Source organism: Medicago sativa, chromosome 7 (assembly GCF_051527215.1).
Source record: "Medicago sativa cultivar Bolivia chromosome 7, Bolivia_mono, whole genome shotgun sequence".
NCBI classification, from domain to species: Eukaryota; Viridiplantae; Streptophyta; class Magnoliopsida; order Fabales; family Fabaceae; genus Medicago; species Medicago sativa.
The window spans coordinates 18,999,740-19,008,836 of record NC_140755.1 but is presented as its reverse complement, the minus strand read 5'-3'; the positions used below and the strand labels follow the sequence as shown (position 1 = coordinate 19,008,836).

The following is a 9,097-nucleotide window of genomic DNA, read 5'->3' as shown; positions in this document are numbered from 1 at the left end:
CTCTTCTCCCTCCGACTTGTTTTTAACAAGTTTCTTCTGCTTCTACTCCTTTCTGTCCCTTCGGTATTAAGAGTGTTCTTAAGACCATAGTCCCTTGGTCTTAAGTTCATATTCCCTTCGATAATATATGATTCTTCGGAATATAGAGTACTATTAAGATCATATTAAAGAATGATCTTAACAGTATATATATTATTTTAATAATTTTAAGGAGAAATGGTGGTATCACCATATTTGAGTGGTCGTAGTGCCATATTCATGTTTTGGAGAAGTTAGAATGGTGGTAACACCATATTTGAGTGGTCTCAGCACCATAATAGAATGGTAATAATACCATATTAATTTGAACGGTTTCGAATAGAGCGGTTACGTACCGTATCGAGTGGCTTCGATCAAACGATTGAGCCATATTTTGAGGGTGTAATTCTCGAACGATTTTTCTACAGTGCAGTAGTTAATCGAACAGTTGTAGCTGGGCTTGTTTTATCCTGGAGGCGGCGTGGTTGATAGTCTACCTTGCACAACTTTGGGTAGTGCCACGAAACGTCTTAAAGAGAGCGACCTGGTCGTGACTCAACCTAGTAACAACTTCGGTAGATGATAGAATTTGGAAATTCAAATTTAACAGTTTGGAAATCCTAAAACAACAGCTAGATAATGTCATGGTAGGATTTAATGAGGGGAATTACAAACTCTTGCCACACAAGCACAAACTTAATATGGAATTGGTGTAAGGCTTGGATCAAGTTTCAAAGGGGTCAATTTTTGTTTGTTTTATTCGTAATGACTATTAACAAGAGTTACTTTAAGAGATGGGTTGAATGTAAAAAAAAAAAAGGTTGATGATAACCAATGATGAATGTGAAAATACTAATGTCACTTCAAATGTCGTTTTTATAGTATTTCGTAATGTATGATAAATAATGTAAAATGTACGGTTTTCAAACTATATTAATGTCAAGATGATATGGTTAATGTAATGCATTTTTATCATGTGAATATTTCATATTATTTTTTATTATTACGATATAACTTATTCGTACATATTTTAGTCGGTAGGACCCGTGCGGAGCACGGGTCAATGGTCTAGTTAATTTAAGCTAAAAGATTAAAAAAGTTTTTGTTGTTGAAAGAAACATATTAAAGGGGTTAAAAGTACATGGCTCGAATTCTGACAAGTAAAAAAACTAATATATTAATTAATACATTAATATTTGTCCTTAAAAAAATTACCTTACTTAGTAAAAAACTAATATAATAATTAACACATTAATATTTGTCCTTAAAAAAATTATCTTACTTAGTAAAAAACTAATATAATAATTAAAAGTACTTGGCTCGAATAAGTAGAAAAACTAATATAATAATTAACACATTAATATCTGTCCATAAAAAAAATTACCTTACTTAGTAAAAAAATTACTATACTTATTTTTTTCATTAATTTAAGACAAAGACAATAATTAATTTTGAGAAACTAGAACTTTCACAATCATTGCAGTCTGTAGATCAATCTTACATTGACATCCAATCAAAATTATGAAACTTACACTTGCTTTTGAAAAACATTTACAATATATTCTTACATTATTCGATGATGGGTTTCAATTGAATGACGCGAAGTAGCAAATTAACGGTTGCTTTTAAAAATCACTTAAAATATATTCTTACATATAAGGGTGTGTTGTAGAAGGAGACCCCTCTGCACTCCATCTTTTGCTTAAAAAAAAAGAAAGAAAGAAAGAGTTTCAATTGAATGATGCAGTAAAACTATTTTACTGCATTAACTATTTTACACTCTCTGTGTTACCTCCATTAAACTCGTTAGATTCACCTTCACATGGTACTGCGCTAACTGTCATTCTCCGTCAATAGCCGCACGGTGTTTACCTCGGATCACTGACGTGTACGGTTCAGATTCAATTCTTAGATTCACCTTCTTAATCACATTCACATGTCCCTATAAACTCTCTTTCTTCTTTCGTCACACTCTCAGATTAATATAAATTACTCATTAACTCTTATCGTATTCAATTTTTTCTCTCTTCATTTTTCATTCTTCAACGTTCGCAATTTTTTTCATCGGATCTGAAAATTCCAATCACCGGAAACTCGATCCACCACCGCGAATAACGGATTTTGTTGTAACATTAATAGATCTAGAAGAATCCAAATCGGAAATTGAAAAATTTGTAACCCTAATTTATTAATTATTAACCTAATTTTTTTGTTCAATTTTGAATCCGAAACCGATTAACGGTTTTTTTTGTCTGTATTGTTGTTGTGTGATTTGTTTTTTTCGTTGTGTGGTTAATTATTCATGGTTTTTGGATCGTTATTGGATTTTGAAAATTCGAAGAATTTGATTGAAATGGGAAAAGAAGTTGAGGATGTTGAAGAAGGTGAGATTTCTGATTCTGCTTCATTGGAAGAGATTACTGAAGAGGATTTCAAAAAGGGTGATGATGTTAAGGTGAATAATAGTGATGTAAAGGTGGATAAAAGTGATAATAAGGTTAAAACTGGTGGTGGAGGTGGTGGTGGTGATTCTAGGGTTTGGGCTGTTCAGGATTTGTACTCGAAGTATCCGACTATATGTCGTGGTTATGCGTCGGGATTGTATAATCTTGCTTGGGCACAAGCTGTTCAGAATAAGCCTTTGAATGATATTTTTGTTATGGAACTTGATAAAAATGCTAATGGTAATAGTAACAATAGTGGGAATAAAGATGGTGAGTTGAATAAGTCGTCGAAGGAGATTGTTGTAGTGGATGATGATGATGATGAAATAGAGGAAGGGGAATTGGAGGAGGGTGAGATTGATGGTGATGCTGATGATGATTGTGTTATTGTTGGTTCTGAGAATTTTTCAAAATCTGAGGTCCTTGGTGTTAGAAATGTTCTTGAGGGTGTTACTGTTGCGAGTGTGGCAGAGTAAGTGAAAATTGTTTATGGGTTTTTTGTTGAACTGCTGACGTTGGAGTTGCATTGTAAATTTGCAACTTTGAATTGACTTGTGTTTTTATTGGGTGATTTTTGTTATTGTAGATCGTTTGCTGAAACTTGTAGTAGGATTCAAGGTACCTTGCAGAGCAAAGTGTTTTTATTGGGTGATTTTTGTTCTTGTAGATCATTTGCTGAAAAAGATGATCTTGTTCGATTGTTGTTCAATGCTGTTGAAGTAGTTTATTCTGTAAGACCCCTAAGAGATCATTATTTGTTGCACTTTTTGATGTATCATTTTGGTTTCTGCTGATGATTTTACTACAAATTTATTCTGTGTGTCATTGTAGGTGTTCTGCTCTATGGACAATTTGCAAAAGGAAGAGAATAAGGATAATATATCCAGGTTTTAAAAACATTAGTTCTTAGTTTTTTAGTTTGTAATTCTTTCTAGTGGCAAAGCCATATATCTCTAAACTATTTTTTTGGTTATATTTTTCATGTTAGATTGCTTTCTTTTCTGAAGAACGAACATTTATTTACTATGGAGCATATGAAAAAGGTGATTTTTAATGCTAACTTGTTTAGGTGTCATGCCCCATTCCTTCATTTAATGCCCAGTTTATAAAATGAAAATTTAGGCAGAATCTAAAAGTTGTATGCTTTTTTGTACAGATTCAGGTCATGATTACTGCAATTGATTCTGTATATGCTTTGGGCAATAATGAGGTTGTCGGTAAGGAAGAAAAAGTGGAGGCCCTTAACACGACTGATCAAAGTCCTGGTTTAAAAGCTGATGAGTATATTTCTTCTGGTCAGCTTGTCCATGATAACTCAACATATGCATCGGAAGCCTTGCAATATAGACAGAGCAATGTTAAAGGAAGAGGGCTTATGCTCCCTCTGTTTGACCTACATAAGGACCATGATTTAGACAGTTTACCGTCACCCACACGAGAAGCTCCATCGTGTTTCCCTGTGGTAGATAGATTTGGGTTGCCTCCTGCTGTTAGGACAGAGGCTGAGAAGATGGAACTGGATGGGAAAGATTCTAAGTTGCACATCTATGAAACCGATGCTTTGAAAGCTGTTTCCACATATCAACAAAAGTTCAGTCGAAGTTCATATTTTACAGATGATAAGTTTCCAAGTCCAACTCCTTCAGGTGACTGTGAGGGAGAAGCTGTAGACACTAATGATGAGGTTTCTAGTGCTTCTATAGCTTCTTCGCTAACAAGCTTTAAGCCACCCCCCTTGGATCAGATTCCTGTTTCTTCTACTTCCCTCGATAGGTCCAGCATGCATGGATTAGTTGATTCTAGAATTGATGCAACAGGTTCTGGGTCTTACCCAGTGAAAAGTTCAGCGAAGAGTAGAGATCCTAGGCTTCGTTTCATTAATCCTGATGCACGTACTTTAGATCTTAACCAATCTTTAGGGACAAATAATATGCCTAAAGTGGAATTTGGTGGAAGAGTAATCTCAAGAAAGCAAAAGACTGTTGAAGAGCCTTCATTGGATGTTACTGCTTCCAAAAGACTTAGAAGGTCTTTGGAAAATTCCGAGCACAATACCAGGGAGGAAAAAGCTATGGCTGGGAAAGGTGGTTGGTTTGAAGAAAATACGGTGGCTGGATCTCAGTTGGTAGAAAGGAACCATTTAATGCAAAAAGGGGAAACTGAACTCCAAAGGCCTATAAGTACTAGTTCTAGTAATTTGACCGTGACAAGTAATGGAAATGAGCTGGCATCCGTTACTGGTAGCAGCGCCACAGCTTCCTTACCCACTTCTTTATTGAATAATATTGCTGTAAATCCAGCCATGTTAATACATATGCTTTTAGAGCACCAACACAATGAAGCAGAAGCCCAAAAGAAACCAGTTGATTCTGCTACAAGTACACTGCATTTAACAAACTCAAATTCAGCGAGGGGAACAGATGCAACTGTGAACACTGGTCCAGCAATGACTGCCGGTCTTACACAAAGTTCTGTTGGAATACTTCCAGCTTCATCACCAGCAACTTCCATGGTAAATTCCTTTTATGAGATTATATCTTTTAACTAAACAAATCATAAGTTAATTCTTGATATTCTCTAGTGGCTGTGGTGTTATCTTCCCAATCATTCATTATTTTCTTCGACTTAAATCTGAGGATTAACATGAAAAGTTTAACATTTTGATCCGTCGTTATGATTTATCACGGAATCCCTTTAAGGCTTACTGTTGTTTAATTTTTTGCATGTTTTTGATACTCAGACACAAACCCTACCAGAGGATTCTGGAAAGATTCGCATGAAACCCCGGGATCCACGTCGTTTTCTCCATGGAAGTAGCACCCTCCAGAAGAGTGGGATTTTGGGGAGTGAACAATCCAAAGCAATTGTATCCCCTACGCCAAGTAACCAGGGAACTGGGGACAATGTCAATGCCCAGAAGTTTGATGTCAGGGTTGAGACAAAATTGGCACCTATTCAGTCAATTGCACAACCTGATATTACTCGACAGTTTACCAAGAATCTGAAAAACATTGCTGATATTATGTCTGTTCCCCAAGAAACATCATCAAACCCTCCTGCTACTCAAAATGTTTCTTCTGCATCTGTTCCCTTTACGTCAGATAGAGCTGAGCAGAAGGATGGTGTACCTAACTCTCAGAACCTGAAAGATGGTGTAGGATCAGCTCCTGAAACATGTGCACCAGGTTCCTCTCGACCCCAGAATACATGGGCAGATGTTGAGCACCTCTTTGAAGCTTATGATGTGAAGCAGAAAGCTGCTATACAAAGAGAGAGATATAGGAGGCTTGAAGAACAGAAAAAAATGTTTGCTGCTAGGAAGCTGTGCCTTGTATTGGACCTTGACCATACACTTCTTAATTCTGCTAAGGTAATCTGCATAGAATGGGTTCTCTCCTGTCCCATGGATTAAAGTTTGGACAATGTCTTATTAACCTTCTGTCTTTCAGTTTGTCGAAGTTGATCCTGTGCATGATGAGATGTTAAGAAAGAAAGAACAAGAAGATCGTGAAAAGCCTCAGAGACATCTTTTTCGTTTTCCTCATATGGGAATGTGGACTAAACTCAGACCAGGAGTCTGGAACTTCCTGGAGAAGGTAATATAAATTTTATATTATATGTTAGGTATGATATTGTTCCAGGCTTAATTTTGTATCAAAGCATTCACATCTTTTCCTAATGCTTTACAGGCTAGTAAACTCTTTGAGATGCATCTTTACACTATGGGAAACAAGCTATATGCAACTGAAATGGCAAAGGTGCTTGATCCAAAGGGAGTATTGTTTGCCGGTAGAGTTATTTCTAGAGGTGATGATGCTGAAACAGCTGATACTAAAAGCAAAGATTTGGAAGGCGTTTTGGGCATGGAATCATCTGTTGTAATTATAGACGATTCTGTGAGAGTCTGGCCTCATAACAAACTGAACCTTATAGTGGTGGAAAGGTCAGTGCGTCACAGCATGCAATTCTCTTACAAGCAATTCTTTAGTCTTTACTGTTATTATTTTTTAGTTGATGCATTCTCTCTGTATTAAGTTTTAAGATATTGCAGGTACACATACTTCCCATGTAGCAGGCGTCAATTTGGGCTTCCTGGCCCTTCTCTTCTTGAGATTGATCACGACGAGAGACCTGACTCTGGAACTCTGGCATCCTCTTTGGGGGTAAGTTATATTCAATTTTTCTTTGATATGGGATTATTATTTTTTGCAGTTGATAATTCCTTCTCTTCTCGGAGTAGGTGATTGAGAGAATACACCAAAACTTCTTTGCGTCCCAATCCTTAGAAGAGGTGGATGTCAGAAATATCCTAGCTTCAGAACAGAGGAAAATCTTGGATGGTTGTCGTATAGTATTTAGTAGGATGTTTCCTGTTGGCGATGCCAATCCCCACCTTCACCCATTGTGGCAGACAGCTGAACAGTTTGGTGCTTCTTGCACAAACCAAATTGATGATCAGGTTACTCATGTAGTTGCTCATTCCCCTGGGACTGATAAGGTATACTGTAATTTTGAAACTTTCACCTTGTTATGGTAGTGCCTCCTCATTTGCACATATTTTATTCTGTTTGATGGTTGTGCTATGGCAGTGCCTCCTGATGTGCACGTATTTTATTCTGTTTGATGGTTGTATTAGAAAAACAGACACGCAAAACTACAGTAACTGTAAATAATCATAAAAGATTAGCACTTGATGGAATAAAAAGAATAACAACCCAATGCTTGAAGAAATTCATTGTAATTAAATTGATTGTTTTATTTGATTTTCATCTAACCAAAACGTGGATATCAAGGTGATCCATGCAGCTACCCTTGCCCTATTTACCATTTGCTAATATGGCAACTTAATTACTGAATATTTAGTGACATTTGTTGAAATCAACCAATAAAAAATCAATTAACTCATCAATTGAGAAAATCCCTTCTGTTCCTGTCCTATGTTTTTCTCCCCAATTTTTTCATTGGGGCCAAACATATAGTAAAATCTTCATTACTGTGATAGATGGGACAGACGTGGTGTGCTGTGTAATAAATCTATTTCTGACAAGTGCTACTTTGTTTCGCACAGGTGAATTGGGCTATTGCCAATGGAAAATTTGTTGTCCATCCTGGCTGGTGAGTACCTTATAAGTTATATTATATTTGTGTTTTATCCTTTTCTGTCTTTTTAATTTGAATTTAATTTGTGCTGCTTCTTTCCTCCTCCCTAAAAAAACAGGGTGGAAGCATCAGCATTGCTTTATAGGCGGGCGAATGAGCAAGATTTTGCCATTAAACTAGACAAATAACCACCTAATAATCCTCTCTGGTAAATTAAAATACGTGAAACGTAAATCTATCACATTGATTTCGGGTGTGTGTGAATTCATTAGGTCCGAACTGGTCAGGGAAAACAGTTTTAAATCGTGACCCCCTGTCCATTGGAGGTGGTTATTGGTGAGTGGGTATTTATTTGGCTGGCCAGATGCTGAGGAGTTTATGGAGGAATGTATAAATGCCCTTTGATTGTTGGGATTTTCCTACTGGATTTGGTGGCTATGGTGGGCTGAGCAAATGAGTTGACTGCTTTAGGGACTAGGTGAGTGTTATTGTGGGGATGACTTGTGTGAACCTGAGATGGTGACAAGAGGGAAATATATATTTGCCGACAGTAAAATTAAAGGCCTCTGCATTTAGAGTGTTAAAATATGGAAGAATTCAGACTGAAGATATATTTGACTAAACTAATTTAGGAAAAAATTTCCTTGATTAGTCCTTGAGTCTAAGGAGGTGAGGGAGCTAGAACGACAAAGTCAGGATTTTTTTGGAGGTGGATAGTTGGCCCAGCAAATTGAGTTTCCTATAATTGAATTTGTATAACAAAATGTGACTGCTTAAGCATTTTAGGGGGATGAAATTAATTACCATTCACCATTCCCTCCCCAAAAAATAAAGTTGGTCAGGGAGGGAGAGGATAGAAAATGATAGGAAGTATGTCTAAAGTCTAACCACAAATTGTAGTCAAGGTCATTTATCCTATTGGTTGCTTCAGCCTTCAATTTATGCCAGGATTTGTCTTTAAAACAAACCCAATTGGAAAATTTTGAGAATTTGTAAAAACGGCAATATCATTCATTATGTTATTTTTGCTGAGAATCCCATTATGGCCAAAACAGTTAGAAGTTTGAAAAAACAGTATCCATGTTCCTAAGGATAATAATGGAGAGATTCCTGTGCATTACCGAAAAAGAACTACACAAAGGTTAACCTGATGTTGTCTTTGTTATGTTGCCTATTCAATTTTGGAAACATTAATGGTCCCATATTCTGTGTCTGGTAATCCTAGCTGGCATCTGTCATGCAGTTGCAATGTCTGTCGTATGGAAACTAGTCATTCCAATAAATCAAGTCAACTGTACCGTAGAAGCAAGAGATTCTAGTGTTGAGTGATAGCGCGTTCAATACCGTGATAACAAACACTGGATAAGTGCGTTTCTATTGCTGTTTGCTTCCTCCTACCCAAACCACTCTACATGTTTGAGGAAACATTTCCATTCTGCCTCATTCTTACTCTGTTTTTTACCCTTCCACATGAAGACACATCTTTACCCTTTTAACTTTAAGTTTTGTTAGAGTGTTCATTGGCAATAAAAACA

At 36.5% G+C, this 9,097-nt stretch overlaps 1 protein-coding gene across 1 annotated transcript; it reads left to right on the top strand.

Moving 5' to 3' along the window:
- Window positions 1-1,994: 1,994 nt before the first annotated feature.
- On the top strand, window positions 1,995-8,597 carry LOC146904814 (RNA polymerase II C-terminal domain phosphatase-like 3). Its single transcript, XM_085730028.1, has 12 exons — window positions 1,995-2,934; window positions 3,049-3,193; window positions 3,294-3,349; window positions 3,451-3,505; window positions 3,619-4,974; window positions 5,203-5,832; window positions 5,912-6,058; window positions 6,152-6,405; window positions 6,514-6,625; window positions 6,703-6,960; window positions 7,531-7,577; window positions 7,681-8,597. The coding sequence occupies exons 1-12, from the start codon at window positions 2,321-2,323 to the stop codon at window positions 7,748-7,750; spliced, it is 3,744 nt and encodes a 1,247-aa protein (XP_085586154.1). The 5' UTR covers window positions 1,995-2,320; the 3' UTR covers window positions 7,751-8,597.
- Window positions 8,598-9,097: the final 500 nt, after the last annotated feature.